This window comes from Caenorhabditis elegans, chromosome X, assembly GCF_000002985.6.
Source record: "Caenorhabditis elegans chromosome X".
Taxonomy (NCBI): domain Eukaryota; kingdom Metazoa; phylum Nematoda; class Chromadorea; order Rhabditida; family Rhabditidae; genus Caenorhabditis; species Caenorhabditis elegans.
Window position 1 is genome coordinate 2799947 of NC_003284.9, and position 22670 is coordinate 2822616.

The 22670-nt window shown below is 34.4% G+C and overlaps 5 protein-coding genes and 1 non-coding gene across 7 annotated transcripts; 3 read left to right on the plus strand and 3 right to left on the minus strand.

Moving 5' to 3' along the window:
- The first annotated feature begins 3165 nt into the window (after positions 1-3165).
- C14A11.2 (uncharacterized protein) lies at positions 3166-5082 on the plus strand. The gene is made up of 5 exons (NM_076086.6): positions 3166-3240; positions 3284-3648; positions 4283-4420; positions 4473-4653; positions 4705-5082. The coding sequence occupies exons 1-5, from the start codon at positions 3195-3197 to the stop codon at positions 4773-4775; spliced, it is 801 nt and encodes a 266-aa protein (NP_508487.3). The 5' UTR covers positions 3166-3194; the 3' UTR covers positions 4776-5082.
- Positions 5018-7582, minus strand: C14A11.5 (Death domain-containing protein). Its single transcript, NM_076087.6, has 6 exons — positions 7339-7582; positions 7030-7294; positions 6697-6832; positions 6121-6649; positions 5914-6065; positions 5018-5320 (listed from the first exon to the last, which is right to left on the minus strand). The coding sequence occupies exons 1-6, from the start codon at positions 7415-7417 to the stop codon at positions 5129-5131; spliced, it is 1353 nt and encodes a 450-aa protein (NP_508488.1). The 5' UTR covers positions 7418-7582; the 3' UTR covers positions 5018-5128.
- A 525-nt stretch (positions 7583-8107) lies between these two features.
- C14A11.9 (DASH complex subunit DAM1) lies at positions 8108-9691 on the minus strand. The gene is made up of 5 exons (NM_001129634.7): positions 9622-9691; positions 8983-9157; positions 8768-8935; positions 8417-8497; positions 8108-8361 (listed from the first exon to the last, which is right to left on the minus strand). Exons 1-5 carry the CDS (start codon positions 9683-9685, stop codon positions 8250-8252), a joined length of 600 nt encoding a protein of 199 aa, NP_001123106.1. The 5' UTR covers positions 9686-9691; the 3' UTR covers positions 8108-8249.
- An 842-nt stretch (positions 9692-10533) lies between these two features.
- On the minus strand, positions 10534-14201 carry C14A11.6 (ANK_REP_REGION domain-containing protein; the record flags this gene model as incomplete). 2 transcript variants are annotated; one of them, NM_001361789.3, is made up of 10 exons in its annotated part: positions 10534-10765; positions 10812-10954; positions 11590-11759; positions 11802-12170; positions 12749-12889; positions 12936-13112; positions 13161-13217; positions 13836-14026; positions 14072-14118; positions 14164-14201. In NM_001361789.3, the coding sequence occupies 10 exons, from the start codon at positions 14177-14179 to the stop codon at positions 10580-10582; spliced, it is 1497 nt and encodes a 498-aa protein (NP_001348793.1). The 2 variants fall into 2 exon arrangements, with proteins under 2 accessions (NP_001348793.1, NP_001348794.1); NM_001361790.3 differs by having other exon boundaries at positions 10580-10765; positions 13161-13241; positions 14164-14179.
- Positions 14202-19307: 5106 nt separating this feature from the next.
- Positions 19308-19400, plus strand: mir-264. Its single transcript, NR_002414.2, has one exon. It is a non-coding gene; the product is annotated as a pre-microRNA mir-264 (primary transcript).
- A 1101-nt stretch (positions 19401-20501) lies between these two features.
- tsp-6 (Tetraspanin) lies at positions 20502-22205 on the plus strand (the record flags this gene model as incomplete). Its single annotated transcript, NM_001307901.3, has 6 exons — positions 20502-20567; positions 21232-21357; positions 21406-21588; positions 21634-21732; positions 21794-21880; positions 21929-22205. 6 exons carry the CDS (start codon positions 20502-20504, stop codon positions 22079-22081), a joined length of 714 nt encoding a protein of 237 aa, NP_001294830.1. The 3' UTR covers positions 22082-22205.
- Positions 22206-22670: the final 465 nt, after the last annotated feature.

The window sequence follows — 22670 nt, forward strand, 5'->3', positions numbered from 1 at the left end:
TAAATTTTGTAACGAAAACTCAATCGGTTGCTCAGAAATAAGCTCAGAAGCAGTGTGGAAACGAAAAATAGAGTTAAGACTCGAACAAATTCTTCTATAAAACGGCTCAAAAAACAATTCCGAATTGCCTAAAGTACCAGAATGTAGAATTATGTTTGATGCACCACTTTGGAACATATAGAGAAGCCAGTAACTTCAAAACGGGATTTAAAGTGCACACTTTTTTTCCGAAAAATCGAAATTTTCCTGAACATTTTCGAAAATAGCAACCAAATAAATTGTAGGTATATAGGTGTTTTGGAATAATGAATCCGATTCTAGCACTAGCTTCCCGCAAAAAAAATCGGAAATGTCTGAAACTCCAAAAAATCAGGAGTTTTCCCATAGCAGTTGAGAGCTACAATGCCGGCTATAAAGGTTTTTCGTGAATTTTGGGCTGTGTTTAAATAACCATAACTCCAAAACTAAAAATTATTTTTAAAAACTCTTAACTAACAAATTGTTGGTCATAATGTTGTTCACATTGTTTGGTAGGTTTTATTTCATAAAAATTTCCTTAAAAAAATGTTACAGCGGCAGACATCTGGCGAGTCGATTTTTGACCTTGCATCCGAAATTGGCTCTACTTGAAATTGATTAATTTAAAATGCGTGATTTTTTGAGAAGTTTCAATACGAAATTTGTTCGTTTGAGCACATTTTCAGTCTGCCAAGCAGCCTCTAATAAATGCCGAGTGTGGCGACTCCGCCCCTTTTTCGCGTTTTTTCGCGTTTTTTTTGGCTTGCGAAAAAATGTCCCCTTTCGTTTTCGTTAATAACTCCAGAGCCGTGTGACTTCATGTTCTAATATTTGAAATCCTACTAGAAATATTTTGCCCCACGGTGGAGCAAAAAACGGCACTAAGTTCGGAGCAAAATTGAGCCCAGGACGGCTTTCCCCAGTTTGAAAAAATTTTTTGTTGCTCTTTTTACCCCCAAAAAAGCATGTTTTAATTGAATTAAAATTCGGGTTTTGCTCTGTTTTGTTTCAAACTCATGTGCAAGATACTACTCAGAGAGACTGATTTTTTGAAAAAAAAGTTTGAGTTTCTAAGTGCAAATGGAAAAAAGTTGTGATAAAACAAAAGGCCAAAAAATGACATTTTGCCAAAAAAAATTTTTTTCCGAAAAAGTAGTTTTTCGTCATTATCTCAAGTTCTACTTCATCTTTTTTGATATTTTTTTTGTTTACCCCACGTACAAAAGTACGCTGAACACGATTTTTAACTCAGAATTGGAAAAAGTTCTATGAGTCGGCCGAGCAAGACGAATAAGCGCCAAATTTTGCACACTTCCCCTATTTCGCGAATCTACTTTTTCAATCATAACTCGGTCAGTTTTCAATTTTCTTAGTTTTCCAAAAATTGACGTGTAGGTCTCATCAAGACGCATCGAGACATATAAAATTTGTAAAAAGTTCAGTGGGAAAATTTTTCAAGAAAAAAATAATTCAAAAATTTAGTACTGGGGGGAGTGGTTTCCTGGGTCTCTTGAACATTTTTTCCGCTAAAGTTTTGCGGAATGTATTTTTGATTCATAGTTTTTGATTTTATCTAATGGAAGATGAAGTTTCGTCGCACTAGAAATACTCTGCCAAGAGATATTATTTTTATTAATTTTCAGGCCAAAACTTGTTTTTTTCTATACATCTGTCTGTGTACAAGATATAGCCCTCAACTGTACGTCTCCTTTTTGGGAAATCAATAATGAGTACAATCCTGTAATAAAATTTTCAAAAATTCGTTTTCCCACTGACATATCAGTAATAAACGGTTTTCGAACGCCTTTTCTCAAAATGTAATTATTGAAGAAAGCGGAATCGAAAAACGACTCCCTCCAGAAATTTCTCTTCCCTACATCCCAGTTTTGAGTTGTCTCCCGCATGGCCGAGTGGTTAGTGCGTATGACTGCAGAAATTTTGGTAGTTGGTTCAATTCTACCAAGTGATAATTTTTTTTGTTTTTTGTGAGTAATCGGGATTCGAATAGAAATACTCGATTTTATACAAAATATGGGTACGTCTCCCCTAATATAAAGCCTCCTCAAACTTCAATCAATCAAAACTCAGCTTTAACTGATTCATCGGGTGCATCCGTTTTTGGTCAAACCGAACTCAAAAATTAAGAAGACTCCCATTGACCTACTGAAATTTTCACGAACCCTCTAACAGGTTCGAGGCGAAGCCGAGAACCTACGCCCGGCAAGGGGACTTGCCTTACACCCCCTACAACTGGCGGGCCCGCAGGGCCCGCTAGTCTATGCTTCCAAAATTCCGGAAACGGGTACTCCTTCAAACATATTACGCTCATAGTCCTTCTTGTAGATTGTAATTTTGACTTAATTGTTCAGGAAAGTAAGAAGCACCACTAATAAAATAAAAATCTCTTGATAATTGTAGTTGAGCATTCTCTTACCTGGAAATCTAATTCTAAGTTGTTCCCTCTCTTTTTAATTCAAGAATATATTGTTCCAGTGTTCCAACTAATTTTGCTCCATTCCACGCAGTAAATTCCTAATCCCAACACTTCATTATGTCGTCTTTCTTATTCATCATCTCCCCAACCAATATTCTTGACTAGCGGCTTCTCTCCGCCCTTCGCCCGAATCCATCGTCTCTCTTCCGCTCTGTTTCTCCCCCCAGTTGCCACCTCCCGTCTCTTGTGTCTTGCGCCCTTCTCGTTTGTATTGCCTTCACCCTCGCCTCCTCCCTCCATTACACCACGAAAATGTTTCGTAGCAGTGCTACTACTACTACTACTTCTACTTTCTCAATCTAGCGTTCTTGATATTCTGATATCATCTGATCTAGGACAGTATTTCAAAACTTTTAAGTGGGGTACGCTAAGGGTTAATAACATAGTACACCAAAATTGACCACTGGCCCATTTTATAATAAATCAAACAGTGAAAGCATCATATTACTTTGTGTACCTCCCCACGTGCATGGTATTCCGCCGACCTCCTGGTGTGTTTTCACGTTTCCGACAGCTCATGTGATCTTTTTGGCGAATACTCTATACTCTACCCATGGTCACACATCTAGTCATTTCTTTCTCTTTTTCTCTCTTTCTCTCTTCCTCTCAATCTTCCTGAATAATATAGTTCTCAAAGTGTTAACATTCTGCAGGTGATAAATAGCTTAGAGGATTTGTAGCTATGGAAACAAGCGACTCTCAGCGGAAAAGAAAATCCAGCGATCAAGGTATGCGATTATCAAAAACATATCCAACACAGGCTTCTTCCAGAAGTTCGTGAAACGTTGCAAAAGTTTTTATTAGCAAAGAAAAGAGCTCGGACTGAAAATCTGAATGACCACGGCTTATATGGAGCGGGAATACAAGGACCATCCACAAGCACTTTGAGCATGAACAGAAACACGGGTTTCTCAGCTAGAACTCCATTACATCTTGACCTACCGCACTTTAATCACCAGGACTTGAACGTCCGATTGGATATGCTTGGCACTGAAAAGCATTTAGATAAACAGGAAATTGGCTATCGCCAGCAATTTCTTCTTCAGAACATGTCGGTTGACGATGACAATGAGCCTAGGAAATTATTCACTTTGTACGACATAAAAGATGACGAAACATCAAAAAGTGCTTTAGAAGTGAGTCACGTGAAAACATGCAATACTAATACAGTGTGTTTTATTTTTTCATTTTCATCCTTTACAATCCTCAGGGAGGGCGCTTTCATACGAAATTTCGAATAGTTGAGAAGCAAGTTAATAAATGAATAAATGGTCCCGCCACCTACCACCCAATGAGTTTAAACCCTTTTAATCAATGGGTGGCGCATGGCAAGACCATTTCGCATAAATGCGACCTTTTGAAGTCGTAGAGGAAGAACATACACCGCAGCTAATTACTGTAATCATTAGACTGTTTTTTGAAAACTGAATTTTTACAAACTGCCCGTAGTGCCAGACTGTCCCATTACGGTTTGATCTACAAAAAATGCGGCAATTTTATGCCCCCATGCAAAATCAGTTGAAAACACTGCGTCACTTCTCCCGCATTTTTAGTAGATCAACGTAGATCAATCCGAAACGAGACACTCTGACACAACGTGAAACTGCCAAAACATTCCATAACATATCACCCTAAATTTTGAAACTGAATGCCCATTAACGATACGATTTTTCTAAAACTTTTTTGTATCATTTCAAAAGTCATATCTTGATAAGTTGAAACAAGTCAACCTAAGTTTCACCTGTGATGGAAAAATTTTCACGATTTCAGGCAAAACGCCGGCTACGATTTACCAATGTTCATGCCCTAATTTGCCCACAAGAAAAAATGTTCCTGACCACTGCTTGCGACTACTTTCTTGCAATTTATGACGAGCTGATAGATTATGTTGAAGCAATTGGAGAGTTGGTTAGTTTTCGGTCAACCAACCTATCCTCAAACATTCACTACCTTATTGTAGAGAAATAAGCAAATAATTGTCGAGCACTTCTACTACAAGTTGTTTATGCACACTTTGAAAATGTTCTACTATACTGACAAAGGATGGAGGTTCAATTTGGAGTTTGATGAGTTTTTCAGCGGATACCTGCGGAAATACAGAGAACCTATTATCAACCAGATGACGCGAAACTGGAATAATGGTTTTGAACTGAAACTGTTAGATTGAGTTTTTCATGAACTTTATTTTTCAGCAAAGAAAGCTGCCCGTGAAGCTGCAGCAAGAAATGCGGCCTCGCTAACGCTACAAATTGATGAGCAATGATATTTTCAAACATCTGATACCAATCTGTACATTTCGTATAAAATACCTGCCCCAAAAATGTTAACCATTTTGTGAAGTTTGCGTGACCCTTTTTGTCTATATAAGGCTTAGGACTAGTTTTTTAAAGCCTGATATTTCAAGTAAAGTTCACGTTCCAATTAAATTATCATTAAAAAAGTGAATGGATTATGTTATATTTTTGGCGCAGGTATACTACATAACTACCTGAATATATTGACCTCTTATCGAAATTAATACTTTATGAATACCTTATCATTACTGCAAATAAACAAAACAAAAACAAAAACATTTGAAAATGAAATAAAACAAAAAACTTAATTGAATTTAAAATGCTAAGAAGAGCTTTCGTCCTTCTCAAATAACTTTCCAGATTGATATTGCAGAAGCAAAGTTTGTTCGAACTCAGCTTCTGGGAGTGTGTCATATCGCATGTAATTCATGATCACGTCCGAGATAGAGGGTCCGCATTTTTCGAAAAGAAGTTGATACATTTCAGTGTAATGAGCAGCTTGCGGTTGAGTAGACTGGAATTTGATTATTGAATTATTGAATTTTATAACAGATGTGTTTTACAACTGTATTCAGATGTATTCAACTGTATGTATTAGTATTCGAAATCATACAGCTCGTCTAATTTAAAGTTTATAGATAAACTACTCAAAACGAGCCCAGAACCGATTATCAATTCAAGACGCCGTGAACAAATTTTCAAATACCCAGTTCAGTCGAAAATTTCATTTTTGCTAATTTATCTGTTTACCCGGAATTGAATTTGCATTTACTATAATATTAATTGATAAGTGTTAATATCTATTGGTTACCTATCTACTAAAAGTGTTTCCCGTCGGTGTGAGTTTATTAAAGTCAAAACCCAAAAACGTATTTCCTCTACTAAACTTGAAACGTGTAGTCTTGTTGTAATTGTACTATTTAACTTGGTAAACTTTTTGTAGCATTCATGCAAATTTTGCTCACAACTGCGTTGGTTTTTGCAAATTCATAACAACTTTTGACTAAGTTCTATATATATTTTTATTAAGTTGCAAAAGTTTGCTACGCAAGAATTTCGCGAAAAAATTCACATTTCACCGCTTCTCAATAGATAATTTTATTTTACCTTTTTCCAGTAATCCAACTTTCTGACAATGTGCGCTTTTACAACTGTCAACTCGTCAGTTTTGGTAAACTGTCGGTTCTTTTCTGGCGATTCTGAAGACCATTCCAGCTTTTCCGTCAGTTCTCGAATTCGATCAATGAATAATTGGTTGTCTGAAAATGTTCTTTTCTTATAAATCGATTTAATTACAATACAAATACCGCTTACATTTTTCTTCAACTCTTGATCTTATAGATTCCTTACAATTTCCATAAAAATTTGTGCCAACTGATGCTGATAAACCGCCAGAGACCTTTTTAGAATGTTCTGTCATCGGCAACGTGTTATGTTCTTGTAAAAGCCTCAAAGCATTTGCAGCAAGCTCAGCTTGTCGACTACTTCCCGATTTTTGCTCCAACCATTTTTTATGTGCATTGGCAACCTCTGACGCTTTTCGTTCTGCTTTCTTGGCTCTTTTCTTTTTCCCTTTAGACATTGTCTTTTCAATTTGCTTTATTCCCATGTTTGCGGCACTACATTTCAACTTTTCCAAACTTTCACTGATTTCTTCATAACGAAATGTTTTCAGAACTTCTGCGTCATCCAAAACGTTTTTTAATTGACTGGCCGTGAAAGCAATTTTATTCGATAAATCACTGTTATTATATGCACCCATAACGGTTTCATCCTCGGGAAACTCCGCTTGGACAATAGAATCTGAATTCTTGTGGCTGGAGATAGCTGATTTTTCAACAAGCTGAAAAGAAACAAGAAAACATTTTTAAAAGGAGCGGCATTACTTACTTTTTTGGATATTTCTGTAGAAATTACATTTCCACATTGACTCGTTTGGTTTCCACCGTTATATTGATGAGGAATTGGAGAAAATGAGTCGGATTCTGCAACCGTTGAGCAGTCTGATTCTGCGCCAAGTTCGATTCTGTAAAATATAAAATATTATTTTATTTTGGTTCAGACAGTTTGTATAAATCAGCTTCAATAATATGATTTTCAGTGTGGTTTTAAGGCATTTAGAAAAGTGAAAATGAGCTCACAAATTCACAAATTCACGTAGGAAAAATATTAAAAAAATAACTTCGCTCTCTAGCTCATTATTTCAAACATCAAAGAACTCACGTTGAAGTTGTCGACTCTCTATCCGTGATTTTTGCTTGATTTGCTGCAATACTGACATCTCCGACATGCTCATTTTGATCATTCTCAATCATTTTAGCGTACAAAACAAGTTTCTCATAATCATGTAAAGCGTCTTTGTTTCCTGACAATAGCAATAAGAACAGTGTGTGACGCTGCTCATTTTCCACTTTCCTATACGTTTTCCAAGCCTTCACTACTGTTTCGAGATATTCAATGCGGTTTTTGATTTCTTGGTCACACAGAACTGAAAAAATACACATGTGTTTGAAAAAAAATATATCATTTTACCTTCTAAAGAATGAGAGTCATAGCTTTTAACTTTTCGGACCAACTCTGATGAAACCTCCAGTTTGATTTGGATGCACATTCGTCAAAAACAACAAAACGCAAACGTAGAAATATTAAAAGGACAAAGCAATTCTTCTATTCGGGACGACGGTTCTAGAAGGGTGCACAAGAAGAGTTCATTGAGACGCAGCGTGTTCGAGGAGAGCAGAAGACGGAGTCACCACACGTCGTTTCTTCAGAATACGGCGTCGCTTCATATGTCCCTAAGCATAGAGAGCATGAGGAATTAAGAGAAAATGAGCACGAGTAGTATGCTTTTGCTTGGAGCATGTGAGCACGCTGCGGTGAGGTGCTTGCATTTTCTGTAATTAAGGAGGGGTGGTGTCTAAGCAAGAGCCGAAAAGCAGGGAAATCTGAGTTGGCGCCACTTTTGAAAAAGTCTGAAGAACTTAAGCATGTTCAAACCACTAACATTTTTTTGATAGATAACTTAAAGAAAGTTTTAAAAAGTTGATAAAAACCTTGTTTTCACCTTTTTGTGACGTCATTTAAGCACCCCAGAAATGGTTTTCAGCCATTTCTTCACTGAACGTACTCAACTTTTAATATAACATCTAGAATTTTTTAAGAATCTATTTATAAAGCAAATAGAAATGGTTATTACATCGGGAAATAAGAACATAGTAATTTTGAGTGGAAACCCAGACAACACTGGAAGTTCGGGATGGGTAACATTGGGCAGGTTAAAAGAATTGGGTGAGAGGCCAAATAATTCAGTGCAATTAAATCAGGAAATTCTGAGTCGAGTATTTGAAGAATTTGAGTTTTGAAGTAGTATTGCACGAGGGGTAAATGATTTCAGCAGCTGTCGATTTCCGAGTTCTGTGGAACATAGTCGCTTGCGCTTCGACTTAAAATTTAGAGAAATACGCATCATCGGTGGATGTGGCCATTGATCGTTTCGCCGGTGGAGCATCTTCTTTTTCAAACGCGGTTTTTCTTTTGATTGTGTTTGATTGTTCACTGAAAGTAAATTTTTAATGAATTAATGAATTTTTGAAGCAAAAAAGTTATTTACCTAGTGGTTGGTCTAGAAGGAGTTATATTGCTGGTGGTAGATGGAGGAGTTGATGTCGAAGCAGCTATTGTGTCAGCAGTTCTGAAAAGTAATGACAATAATCGCCAAATTTTCCTCATATTAGCCTGTAGTAGGATTGCATACCTAGTACCTAGTAGAGCTGTGCGACAACCGAGACTTTCGGCAACCGGCAACTCGGTTGCCGGTTGCCGCACAGACTTGGTACCTACAGTGCCGGCAATAAAGGATTTCCCTTTTAGTTTTTTTTTTAGAAAAGCTGTCAAAAAATGTTTTACTAATTTCTTTTCTATATAATTCATAAAATTATAATATTTGAAAAAAAAAACTTATTGTTGAACTGATGTTTGGCTTTCAGGTGGTGAACTTGTTGCCATATTCCTGGATGCATTCGAATCACCACTTGCTGAAGGCGACGAAAATTGCCATAAGTCGACTGGATAGATGAAGTCTAGGTCAAAATCGCTATCGTTCGAATCCGTAGAAGAGTCAGAGTCCGTCCTTAAATAAATTTAACGTTTTTTTTTAACTCGACAAAAACGACAAACCTTCTTCGCATCCTTCGTTCCTCCTCCTGCCGGGCGAGATTCCGCTCAAACGAATTTCGCATACCATTCGCACGGAAGCGAGTAAACTCTACATTTACTTCCTGGATTCGTCGCGTCAGATCATTTCGCCGGTTTCCTGATCTTTCGAGGAGATCTCGCATTGTTGTGAAACTGTCTGAATTAATAAAATTAATTCGAAATGTCAGGATTACAATTTATATATACATTTTTTTTGAATATTTTTTCAAAATAACTAACGGTTCTTTTAATTTCAACTAGGTTTTATCTGTAAATCCAGTAGTTTTGTTTTTGAACAACAAAACTCCTGAGATGTCGGCCGCTTTATTTTTGGTCAACTTCCGATTGAATGGTTTTAACTTTAAAGACTAAATATACATTAATATAAATGATATTTTGCTAGTTAAAGGTTTTTCAATAACACCTCAGGTTTTTTAGTTATACTCATTTGAATAATCAAAAAAATAATCATTTCAAATTTTTTGATAAAACTAAAAAACCTAACAAATACATTTGTTTGCTAATTGATTTCTTTCATTGAAAATAACTAACGAAAATTGATTATTCTCCTTCACGATTATAATTTATTTGTAAAACGGATTTAAATAAAACAAAACTCACTTGTCAAGATGTCTAACATTTGTTCCAGTTCATTATGAGCTTGAGCGACGATTCTGTCTTCCATAGTCCTGAAAATGTTTTTCAAAACTAAAAAAAAATAGCGTTGCTGTGCATAAAGAACATCGGAAACTACGACAATTAAAAAAAATGCCCGATAAAGATGCGATGAGCATGGATGGCAATTGATTCTACGTCAATATTTGCGCAAGCGACGAACAACGCGCCAGCAGAAACACCCTGGCGCACTTTCTGTCGAGGAAGAAACACCGGGCAAATAGCTGGCAGTGGGCACGCAAGCAGTAGCATGGGAAAAAAGGAAAAGAAGAAAAAGAAGAGAGTCTTCAAATAATGTGAATTTCTCATCGAATGTGAAGTAGTTTTGTGGAAACTTTTGCAGAAAGGAAATTTTTATATTTTTTCGCTGATTGCGAATAATTCAATGAATCAAGTATTGATAAGAAAATTGAAATAGTTGTGAATTTTGATAACCAAAGTATAATAGTCAATGAAAAATTTTTTTTTCGAAAGGATAAACGCGTTTAGATGAAAAAAAAAATCAAAGTGTGCAGAATTGATTCAACAATGATTCAACCATCTGATCGGTGTAAAATTGCCTTGATGTGTAGATAAAAGTTTACCGTTCTTGTGTAATATACTTGCCCTACCGTTTGTCGACACGAATAAAGGCATTTTGGCAGGTTTAGGAGAAGTAGTATTGTATTATTACGGTAATTAAAGTAAATAAGACTTATGGGGTTATTTAAGTAATGCTGCAAAATATAATTAAATACATTTATGTTTGCATGTATTTCAATACAGTTGTGACCTAATTTTCTTACACTTTTCAATTTTCCAACACTACGTAAATAACCTCATTATTTTCATTAACAATTCAACTGAAACTAAATTTAAAAAACATCAACAAAACATTTCATTTGAAATATCATCATAAAACACTCTAATTCTTCTCTAGAAAATAATCCTCGTGGAACAGATTCAGCATTAACTCTTCAAGTTCATTGAAATTATCGGCATTCCTAATTTGATTGTTGAGACATGCGCATATCAATGCGGTTCTTGAGTTGATCTTCTCCAGTAGATAAATATACATGTACGTAAATTGCATGAAGTTTGGAGGACGGGCCTATTAAAACTTATTAAGTACAATTTTTTGGTAACTCATAAACTACCTCCAAAAAGAAATCTCGCCTTTTTGTACAAAATGCGATGGCAAGTCTTAATAACATAAGTTCATCCATTTTATTGCTAGCTTCGTATGCTGAAACTAATTGCACCAGTTTCAGAGTATTATTGCTGCGAAATTCCAATTCTTCTGAAATGTCAAGTGATCATTATAAAGTTTAAATTATACAAGTGAGGTAGCGACAGTGGAAAAGTTGTTTTAAATATGCCTATGGCATCACAATGACCAAGTATCATAATATTAAAAAAAAACATCGAAAATTTTTTTAAATTTTTATGATTTTTTGAATTTTTTTTAAATTGTTTTTGCCACTTTTCAGGAACTCGTCGATCAAAAAATATATTTTACTATTTTTTGGTCTACTTATATTTCAAATATTAATACCTAAATATTGTAGGGGCACGTGGAGTCAGAAAGTCCCATTTCGCTTTGATCTTCAAAAAATGCGGGAGGTGAGACGCAGAAATCTCATCTGATTTTGCATGGTTCAGAGCGTGCTGATGTCACAATTTTTCTGGAAAAATACTTCCGCATTTTTTGTAGATCAAAGTGTAAGGAGATATCCTGACACCACGTGTAGGGATTCTAACATGCGACAGTTAAAAACTCAAAAAGTGACAAAAATTCAGTAACTGCCAATTTTGACTTTTGACTGTCAATAACATTTTTTCAAAAAAATGTGAAAAGCTTTACTATTCATATAATCTCACAAAAGTGGTTTTTAAAAATTCCCACACTGGCGCTACTCCATATTAAAACATTACTTTGTACTGAATCTTCAAAACTCAAATATGCAACTGCCGCTTTCCGAATTTGCCCAATTTGTTTTTTGCTCAATGATTGCCCGGCAGACTTAATTGCAGCCCGAACTTCTCGTTCCACTTCCTTATCCAGTTTCTTACTGCCCTCCGAGTCTTCGATATTGTCTTCAACTCTGAAAATTCACCTTGATTTTAAGAAGTGTAAATTGGCCAACCTAGCTACACGTCTCCATTTATTCGTTTTTGGCCAAATATCTTGCAGAAGCTCGTTTGAAATCGTACCCATCGAATCCACTGTCGCTACTTTATTAGTTGTTAAATATTTGTTGGTCTCTGCTTCAGCAGTTTTTCTCATCGTAACTGCTCCAGTTTCTTTTAGGACTGCATTGGCTCTTGATATAAATTCTTCCAGAACTCCATTGTCTACATTTGCAAGCTCTCCCAATTTCAATCGCTCTCTTATTTGTTTTTCTTCTGTGGATATATCGGTTGTCAGTTTTTGCAAGTTTGATTTCAAATTTCTTGATTCTGGATATATGTAGTGAGTGGATGATTCAATGTCTTCAGATTCTTCGAGATCTTTTCTGGAAATAATATGTAAAGATGCAAACTTCTAAGTATCAATAAGTACGTCTTAGGAGTGCATGTGATAAGTGATTCGATGAACAATTGCTCGTTTTTATCAAAGTGCTTTATGTAATTGTTACTTATAAATACAGCAAGTTTACTATTGGACCCCTGCAAAATTTTCGCGAAAAACTATTGTGATATTTGGTATCCAGAAGTTAAGATACCTATAATTCCATGTTTTCAAGAATTTATCGTAAATGTTGTTTTATTTTCTGAAAAATACAGACCATGACAATTTTTTCAAACACGCAGTCGAACACAATTTTGAAATTATAATTTTTCTATTAAAACTTGAAAAAAAAATTTCAAAAACCTCAAGGGGGTCCTATATCAAGTGCCCACTCATATTTTTGAAATATTGTTTGGGTGCTTTCAATTTTTCTGAAAAATTCATGAAAACTTTGGATTATAGGTTTTTTAACACCTTGATTCGAAATATCACAATAGTTTTCCACAAAAAGTTTGGATTTTTTCAATACTTCCAAAATATAAGGGGGTCCTGCACTGCACTGTATGTATGACATTCACTAACTTTGAGTTTCTGGTTTGACAATCTACTATCTGGTCTTTTTCTTCAAATTTTTCATCTTTCTTGATAGTTTCCAGTGCTCCGACTTGATTGCATTCGATATCCTTAGAAGTTTGTTCTACTGAATTTTCCAAATTTGATATGCTAAATGATCGCTGTCAACAAAAAAAAAACGAATGATATAAATTACCTATTTGGCAGTTTTTTGCTCGATTTTTTCTTCTTTTTCTTTGTTCGTCGTAAACCCGCTTCTTCAGAAGCGTCGTGTAATCCTGTGCTTTTTGAAAGTGCTTTTTCAACAACAACATTTGTTGTTTCAGCTAGGAATTGCATTGTTGGACTGTCTTCTTGAGACTCTTTGAAATCACTGTAAAGTTCATTCAATAATAAGGGACAGTTTCAATGAAAGTATTACCTGTGTGTCTTATCAAAATTTATTGCGGGTGACTTTTGTATTGTACTTGTTGATTGACTGTAATTGATATCGCTTGGCAGTCTGATAATAAAAAACTACGAAATCAGCTTTTTCACATTGGTGTTGACCGTTTTCTCAGGAAATTTATAAAAAACATAGGAAAATGTTTGAAATTATTAAAAATAATTTTCATCTTACAATTAGTTGAATTATTTGAGAAGTTGATCCAAAACTGACTCAAATATAAAATGTTGACTCCCCAAAACTCGGCAAGTTTTTAAAGCGAATTTTCAGTACCATATTGACCAAATATCATAGTTATATTTTTTATTTCAAAATTTTATACTATTTTATTTTTGAAAATTGGAAACATCTCACTAGTTAGCTTTGTCAATTTTATGAAAGTTGTAGATCAAAAAAAAACCTTCCTTCAAATTTCATAAAGCATAGCAAACTTTTTGACTGTCAATATAAATTTTGAAATAAATCGTATTATGTTATTTACGCATTTCGGCAAGATAGAAGTAGTGCTATGTTACCTTTAAGGAATTTTCAAAATGTTCAAATTTTTAAAAAGTTTATATATTAATTTACAAGGAGCAAATGGGCATTTTGTATGTGTGTCTTAAAAAATGCTTTTGAGAGATGAAAAAAAAAATCCAAAATGAAACTAACTGCGATTGATTATTAGATACTCGTATCAATTTTCTAGTCATCAACTCCATTGTATCATTTCTTTCGCTGTTCTCCAAAAAATTATTTCTTTCGAATATCCGTATTTCCAGATGACTACACGTTTTGAAGAGATTGTAGAGATGTTTAATATTTTCATCGGTAAAGTTGACATTTTTCCAGCCAGTTAATATCTAAAACATCAAAAATTACGTGAATATCAATGGAATTGCGCATACAATTTCATGCTCAGAAGATATTTTTGCTATTTCCGATTTGACAAATTCTGAAAAAAAAGCTTTTGAAGGAAAAACTTCTTGTTTTCACCTACCTTCCATAATTTCCATTATTTATGACGTGTTAATACCTGAATTTAATTTGTTTTTTACTTTAAAGAAGTTTCAAAGTGTGAAGACAATGAGGATTTAAAAAATTAATTTTAACCGTATAGTTAAAATACTCCCTAGTTAGGTAAGTAAATTTTTTTCTTATTCAAATATAGGACAAACACATCATTTTTACACAAAAATGATGAAAAATAAGCTTTCAATTTTTGTTTGAAAAATGTAGTAACACACAATGTATCATTAATATTGAGAAAACCATAATCTGAAAATTATTGTTTATGAATTTTCCAAAAAGAGATGTGATTCCTATCACAACCAAAACTTCTTTTTTTTTCTCTACCTATCTATGTCTCTTATCTCAATTAATCAAAAAAAAAGAAGGAGTGTGCAATATAAAGTCTTGTGTTCTCCCACGATGAGAAGGACGACGAGAGAAATCAATAGACTGCTTTTGAGTGGCCACGCACAAGCAAAATGGACATGACGAATAAGACGAATAGGACCGAATAAGCAATGGCTCTTCGCGTACACGTTTTACTGATGGATGAGATATAAATATTTTAAATTAGTTTTTGAATTATCTGAGAAAGATCCCAAACTTTTTGTAAGACTTCTCTAATAATTTCACAAAATTTTAGTACAGAATTTTTTGAAATCTGTGGCTTTTTTGCCGAAAATACAAGAAAACAGTGCCAATATACCGAATACAAATATAACTTTGAAAAAATTTAAGAATATTTATGAATTATGTACAATTTTTTTTCAATTTTGCAACAGTGACGTCATTTTTGACATTTTTGCGTTTTCCGGTCATATGAATTGATTTTTGTTTCTTTTTCTTGGTGTTATGATATGGAACATAATTTGTGAAATTTTCACATTTTTTTCCGAGGAAAATTGTTTTTTTTTAATAATAGATTTTGGATTTTTTGATGCCATTTTCAGAGTCACATTTAAGGTATTGTCAGTGGGGTTTTTTAACAAAAAAGAAGAAACATTACCAATATACCGAATATAACTGTGAAAAAACATTTATAGAATTTTTCCAAATTTATCACCTCTGTGAGTCTGGAAATTTTCATCTGAAAATTTAAAACTGAAATCAGTGCATTTCCTATGGTTAACAGTGGATTTTTGTCTCTGGCGCCAACAGAAGTCTCACCACAATGGTGGATGGGCGAAAACATCGCTTCCACAGGTAAACCGCGTCATGCGAGCAACCGGTGAATAACAAACGAACAGCCGCTAACACGCGAATATATGGCCAATTACAGACGAAAAACCGCAAACATGCGAAAACCGGACCGGACGAATGATTTTTGCTTGATTTTGAGAAGAACCGCTTTCGGTGAGGATTGCGCAAAAGTAAGATGAGTGGTTGAAATGGGTGACAAAATATTTTCAGCAATTTTTTCGAACCGGGACACACGAATATTCGGTGAATATCCGGCCGCCAACCGACGAGCGTCGGATAAACCCAGTAACAACCGCCGTAAAAAGGTGAAAAATCACATTGAGCCAAATATGTGATTGCAAACAACAAATAATTATGTGAAAAATATTTTCCACTAATTTTTAAACTTTAATAAGCCCCCCATTATGATTCCTCCGTTCCAATTTTGATCAAAAGGGTCCCCCCTTATGGTTGAAAAAAGTTTTTCGCCTAAACTTCTTTTTTTTTAACTTTTCAAAATTTGCTCAGATGTTACAGAAAATGCAATGTTTGTAGTCTTTTTTAGTTTTAATGTTCTAAACACGATTTCAGACCAAAATCTAAGGTGTAGTAGAACATCTAAGTTCAAAAACGCTTTCACTTTGAATGCTTATATCTCAGTGGAAAAATTTTTTATGACAATGAGATAAACTACAAAGTTCTTTATCTTAATCTGAAGTACAGTTTTATAGCTGATCATTTTTTATCAAAAAAATCGGTGGCCGAGATATGAACAGAAAAAAAGAAGAAAATAAAAGCATGAAACTGCCGCAATTAACACAACTTTATCTCGACCACCAATTTTTTTGAGGAAAAACGTTCAACTACAAAGTTGTACATTAAATTAAAATAATTAACTTTCTAATTGATCACTTTGTCATAAAAAATTTTTCCACGGATTTAAAAGCATCCAAAATGAAAGCGTTTTTTGAACTTTTTGAGATTCTATAATACCTCAGGTTTTCGTTTGAACGCGTGTTCAGAACATCGAAACTGAAAAAAAAAATTTTTTTTCAAAAATAATCAAATATTTATCAGATATTGCAGAACTATGCTTACTGTGATGTTTCTATACATCAACTAGCACAATTGTATGCTAGAAGTTGATTAATCATCTTTATTGAAGCTGATTTATGGAGAAAAATTGATTAATAGTATTCTTTTAATCATGACGATTTCCAAAATATACCTCTAAAAAAGTACTGAAAAAAGTTTGTCACCTTGGAGACTTTGTCACTTTGGAGACTTTGTCTCAAAGAGACCCTTGTCTCCTCAAAGTTTGTCATCTCGGAGACCGGGCCAACAACAGGAGACACTTTCATGAAAACAATTTGCAGATAAAAAGACAATCATAATTTTGGGAAAAAAATTTCGATTTATTTCAAATACTTTAAAAATTCAAATGTGAAACAACTATAAAGATTTGACTCTTTGCCTTAAATTTTGTCTGGAAATGTGCGTCTAAAACATTTTTTAAAGGGTTTTTGAGAGTTTTTTTTCCAGTTTTAGATTCTCACTTATGTATTATTTTTCAGATGGTGGAATCTTAAAGCTGTGAACGTTAATTATGGAACAAGTTTATTGTCTTTTGAAAACTATTATGGTGTCAATAAGTTCCGGGTCAAAATTCATAACTTTTTTCGTGGCATATCGATTTTTTTGAAAATGTGGGAATTTATGTTATCAAACATGGTCATTCATTTGACGGCACTTTTAAAAAGTTTTGACCACCCCACTCCTAACTCGGAGCCACTTTTTTCAGGCATCTGCCCGATCTCGCTTCTTTTTAGCTTTTATATGAGGCTTTTGTGCGAATTTTAATCAATTGAGTCTTCTATGCAAGAATACAATAAAAATTTGAAAAAAAATTCGTTCAACAAAAAAAAAATTTCCATTATCGAAAAAATCATCGAAAATTTTTTTGTCGAAAATTCTTGATTTTTTGTACGGGAATGATGCAACCAAGTTTAAACAATTTTTCAACATACAATAAATTTGAATTCAGTGCGTCACACTCAAACGGTGATGAAAAATATTATTTTTAGCCCATTTTTTGAAATTTTTGAGAATTTCTCGAAATCTAATTATTAATTTCAAATGTTTTGTATGTTAAAAAATTGCTTAAACTTGGTTGCATCATTCCCGTACAAAAAGGCAAGAATTTTCGACAAAAAATTTTTCGATCATTTTTTCGATAATGGAAAATTTTTTTTTTGTTGAACGAATTTTTTTTTCAAATTTCTATTGTTTTCTTGCATAGTATATTTAACTAATCAAAATCCGCACATAAGTTTCATATCAACGCTAAAAAGAAGCGAGATCGGGCAGATGCCTGAAAAAGGTGGCTCCGAGCTAGGAGACATGGGGTGGTCAAAACTTGTTAAAAGTACCGTCAAATGAAAGACCATGTTTGATAAAATAAATGCTCACATTATCAAAAAAATCGATATGCCTCGAAAAAAGTTATGAATTTTGACCTGGAACTTATTGACACCCCTAATACAACAAAACGCTTGGTGCTTAACCGTTTCTGAACCAATAATATCTCATTCGAATGGTTCAATATTTCAGAAAAAGCAACAAAAAAAACACACAAGAGTACAAAGCCGGTGAAGAAAAAACATTTTCAGTGCGCTATCAAAATTTCCATCTTAACACACTCGTTTTTATTTTCCAATAAGTTTACTGGTGCTTACTTTGTTCACAGTTAAATTGTTTCCCTTCTTTTTATCAGCTTGTTAAAATAAAGAAGATTTAACCAAAATATATCATGGTGTTGATCAAGCAAGCCATGTTCGACTTCTTCCAGGCTCTCTGACTCACTCTCAAACTACGAAAACCGTTTGGTTCTCTGAAAACGGAAAACAAAACTGATTATGAAATAATAATCATAATATTCGTAGTTTTATAATTCAGGGATATCATATTTTATTGAAATCGTAGTTAGCTTGCTCTATATAGTTGGAAAATTCCATTTCCTTTTATTATTCTTTTTGAATTGTTTTTTTTTCATGATATTCAGAAGTTTCCCAATAAAACTTGAAAAAAAGTCTAAATTTTTTAAACGATTTATTGAAAATCGGAAAATAAAAGTTTTTGTCACTTTTTTGGATCAAAATTTTGTTCAATTGCCTATTTATTTGCAAAATACCCAGGTTCAAAATTGGTATGGGTTCGAACATGTGACAGTAGGGCTTCCATGGCGTCAGGCCCTCCAGGGCCCCACGCAGGCCACCCTGCAGGCCATTTAGGCAGGGAAGCCTCATGCGACAAGGCTTTGTTTTTTTCAAAATCGGCCAAAAATTTAGTAATTGTCACTTACACGTTTTTTCCCAATAAAAAATTTTCCATTAAAAAATTTTGCGAAATTTTTGCATAGTTTCATATGTAGTTGATCATTTCGACATTAAAGAAGTGATGCTTTCTTATTCAGTTTCAGTTTCTTAAAACTTCTCAAAATCAAAAAAGTGTTTCTTCTTTCATTCCAACTTTGTCCATGATTCATACTGAAAAAATTTTAAAAAATGTTTTGCCAACACCTTTTGTTGGTTTTGTTACAGAATATCAAAACAGGAACTGGTACACAAACATGTTTTTATTTTCTTTAATCAGAAAAACGAGGCGTTATCAACTTTGTCGCTTGGAGTTTTGAAATTTACCAGCTTGTCTCCAATTTTAAAACTAAACTACTACAAATAGAGCTTGACGTGGGTTGCAGACGTCATTTAATATCATTCTATGATTCCGTTTACTCATGAGATTCCAGCTAATTTACACTTTCGATGAAGCAAGTACGCACTCTCCATTTCCTGTGATTGTGCATAACTGGCGTCAAGGTAACCGATGCACACAATACACCGGTGCCTCTTAGCCCGCCCGACTTCTGATGTGAATCTTGCATTCGAGAAGCAGCACTGGCGGCGGTCGACATGTACATATCACCAGTCTGGCTTTTCCCGTTTCCGCGAGCAAGCGGCGGGTGGTTGTTGTTATGGGATACCGGAGCCAATTGATAGCAAATCTCCGGTTGCTATTCGTTGCGCACTTTGATTACTTTTTAGTGCATTTTTCTGCTTGCTTCCGATTGTATTCTTCCGTTTTTTTTTCATTTAGAATTGTGATCTTGCGCACTTTTGAATTGAAATTACCACAAATTTATGTATTTCTAATCCTAACACATTTTTATCAAAGCTTTGAGCTGTGTTTTTATGTCTTGTGATCCAACAGAATAAAAATGACCAAACGTCAAATTAATATTATTCAAAAACATTTTGGAAATGTTTTTATTCACTGTCAAAAAGTGACAATTAATCAGTTCTTAATATTTGAGTTCGACCAAAAAAAAAACACTCCTACGATTTGTGTTAAAACATGCGAGGGTCGGAACATGCTACAATGCTCTAAATTTCCTTAAAAGCTCTTTTCATATATTTCGGCAATATTCCATAACGTTGTCTGGAAATTGAAGGTGTTTACACAAAATCCCCACTGGCGCTACTCCACCTGTAACCATATAATTTAAATCAGCTCTCTCACGCGCATTGCTGCGTATTTCGTAATTCTGATAGCATAATCATAACCAGAATACGAAAAACTGCTTGTCCCTCCCACAGTAGTCACTCACATGAATGAAATTATCAGAATATCACTCGTGAGCTTTCACTTTTTTAGCATGTCTGTTTTCTAACTACACGAGCAGCTGTTTTATTTAAATTGGCCATGGGAGGTTAAGAAAACAAATGAATAGGTGGCCATAAAACGTGATATTTAAGAGCTCCTGAAGCCACAAATTTCCCACGGAGAAAGCGAAGAGTTAGCTGGCAAAGGGGTACATACTTGAGCAGTAGGATGACCAATTAGCATTTCTCGTGCGCTCTCAATCTTGTTCTACTTGCTTAATATCGCTTTTCGGGTTCTTCCTTTTTCTGCGCTGTTGCTCCTTTTTCACGTTTTCCTTCTTCTTTTTCTTCTTCATTTTTTCTTACCCGTTGTCTCTTGTTGCTCCTCTTTTTCACATTCACATTGGTCGTTGTTCGTTTCATTTTATATCATCATCCGGTTGTTTCTTGTTTTCAATCTTGCTTTTTTTCCGGCCTCTCGTCTTCCAAGATGGTTCAAGGATGTGGTAACAAATGCGTCAAGTACTTTTTCTGGCTCATCAACTTTCTGTTCTTTGTAAGTTTTAATAAATTTGAGTATTTTAACGTACAAGCCGAAAATGTGCTCAAATAAACCAATTTTGTAATTAAGATTTTCAAAAATTTTTTAAATTTTTTTATAGTTATGGGCACAAAAAATTGTCCTAGTCTCAAAATTGTCCTAGTCTCTTTTGTCCTAGTCGCTAAAATTTCGAATTTTGCACAATTTTGGTGGAACTTATCTTTTTTTTGAATTACAATCCTTCTTCTTTGCATGTTTTAGTTGTTTATCTCACCATTTTTTTAAATACAGTAGACCGAAAGTCGAGGTATCCAAAAATTTCCAAAATTGGCTACTTATCAGCATTGTACCTTAGGCAACGAAATAACGTGAGATAAACGACAAAATATGCAACAAAGAATGATAATTCAAAGAAATTGTTAATTTTTTTTTTGAAAAAAAAGGGAAAAAAGTATAAAAAATTGGCTGAAAGTTGGTATTTGCCGAAATAATTTTTTTTGGCAAATGGCAACTTTTAATTTTTATTTTAAAGTAATAAAATATTTACTTCTACTTCTACATTTAGTCTTATTTTAAAAATGGGTTATCATATCGGAAAAATCAGTTTCGTTGAAACACATTTTGCGTTTATACGTCACCATAACCGTTACTCCTGTTTTAATTTATATACTATTTTCATGTTCTTGGGGCAATAATCGTCGGGCTCTCCATATGGATGCTAGTGGACAAGAATTCTCTGAATACGGTGGCAAGTACAGTGAAAGTTGATCTCTCCCAAATTTTGAGTCAAGTGAATATTCAACAGGTGATTCAACCATAATTTTAATAATAACTTGTGAGTCAAAATCTACAGCTCAACTCGTTCCTCTACGTTGCGATCGTAATCGGAGGGGCTCTTCTGGTTCTCGGATTCTTCGGTTGCTGTGGAAGTTGCTGCGAAAGCATCTGTGCTATTTCCATCTACTTCATCTTGGTCCTCATCCTCTTCGTTGTTGAAGTCGTCGCCATCGTTCTCTACTTTGTTAACAAGACTAACGTAATGTGACGCCTTCCAGATGCTCTCATAAATTCCATGTTTCAGCTTCAACAAGGGTTCCAAACTATTTGGCGCGACGAACTGGTTTCAAAGTATAACACTCAACAACAGATTCACCAAGTGCTCGACCAAATCCAATCTAGCGTGAGTTATAATATTTTTAGATTTTCACAAGATCAGCTTCAATCAAAGTATGCAATTTTAGCTTCAATGCTGTGGAGCTTCTGGATGCAGTGACTACATACCCTACGGAGCATTCCCAACCTCCTGCCAATGTGCAACTATCCAACAAGTAACTTGTAAAGCATTTGAGCTCAGACTCTAACCGTTCCAAATTTAGGCTGGATGCGCTACTGTTATCTGGAACTCATTTGAAAGCAGCCTGATTTACGTCGCCTTCGTTGGAATCATCATCCTTTTTGTCGAGCTGCTTGCGATGATATTCTCTTGTATCATTATTGGGGCCGTCAAAGAGAAACGCTCCCAAGCTTAAATAATTCAATTGGTCTTTGTACTTGTTTATGCTTGGCCGTGTTTCACGTTTTGGTCATGAGCCATGAGTTTTCAATTTTATCAACAAAAACATTTCAAACGAAATTAAGAACACTAGAACTAACTGTAAAATTGCCTGCAAAGATTTGCAAAAAATTAGACCCAAAATGTGCTCGGATGAGCGAATTTCGCAATAAAACTTCTTAACATTTTCCAAGAAACGTTTTATTTCGGTTTGACACTTTATTAAAAATGCCTAATTTTTTCTGAAACATCCAATTTTGGTCAATTTTCCGTGTCGCAACAGTCTGAAGTTACATTTTTAAAACAATTATCGTATTTTTTTTATTTCGCTGATGGTGGAACATTTAAAGCATGTATGTATGTGACCAAATTCTGTAATTTTTGGTCACCATTCAGCTTTAAATGTACCTTAATCAACGGAATAACGTTAGGTAAATGACCAAACTATGCAATAAAAAATGATAATTGAAAAAAGTCAACCGAAATTGGAGGTTTTCTTGGAACCGCAGAAAAAATTTTTGAATCGTTTTATCGAGAAGTTTCATTAAGAAAATCGTTTATTTGAG

Bases quoted from the DNA above. Each gene is read 5' to 3' on its own strand.
- C14A11.2 (NM_076086.6), top strand. From the start codon at position 3,195: ATGGAAACAAGCGACTCTCAGCGGAAAAGAAAATCCAGCGATCAAG. The intron at 3,649-4,282 runs GTGAGTCACGTG...TCACGATTTCAG, and splicing joins CATCAAAAAGTGCTTTAGAA to GCAAAACGCCGGCTACGATT. The intron at 4,654-4,704 runs GTTTTGAACTGA...TTTATTTTTCAG, and splicing joins GACGCGAAACTGGAATAATG to CAAAGAAAGCTGCCCGTGAA.
- C14A11.5 (NM_076087.6), bottom strand. From the start codon at position 7,417: ATGTGCATCCAAATCAAACTGGAGGTTTCATCAGAGTTGGTCCGAAAA. The intron at 7,295-7,338 runs GTAAAATGATAT...GTATTTTTTCAG, and splicing joins TGACTCTCATTCTTTAGAAG to TTCTGTGTGACCAAGAAATC. The intron at 6,650-6,696 runs GTAAGTAATGCC...GTTTCTTTTCAG, and splicing joins CTACAGAAATATCCAAAAAA to CTTGTTGAAAAATCAGCTAT.
- C14A11.9 (NM_001129634.7), bottom strand. From the start codon at position 9,685: ATGGAAGACAGAATCGTCGCTCAAGCTCATAATGAACTGGAACAAATG. The intron at 9,158-9,621 runs GTGAGTTTTGTT...TTATTAATTCAG, and splicing joins AATGTTAGACATCTTGACAA to ACAGTTTCACAACAATGCGA. The intron at 8,936-8,982 runs GTTTGTCGTTTT...AATTTATTTAAG, and splicing joins GAACGAAGGATGCGAAGAAG to GACGGACTCTGACTCTTCTA.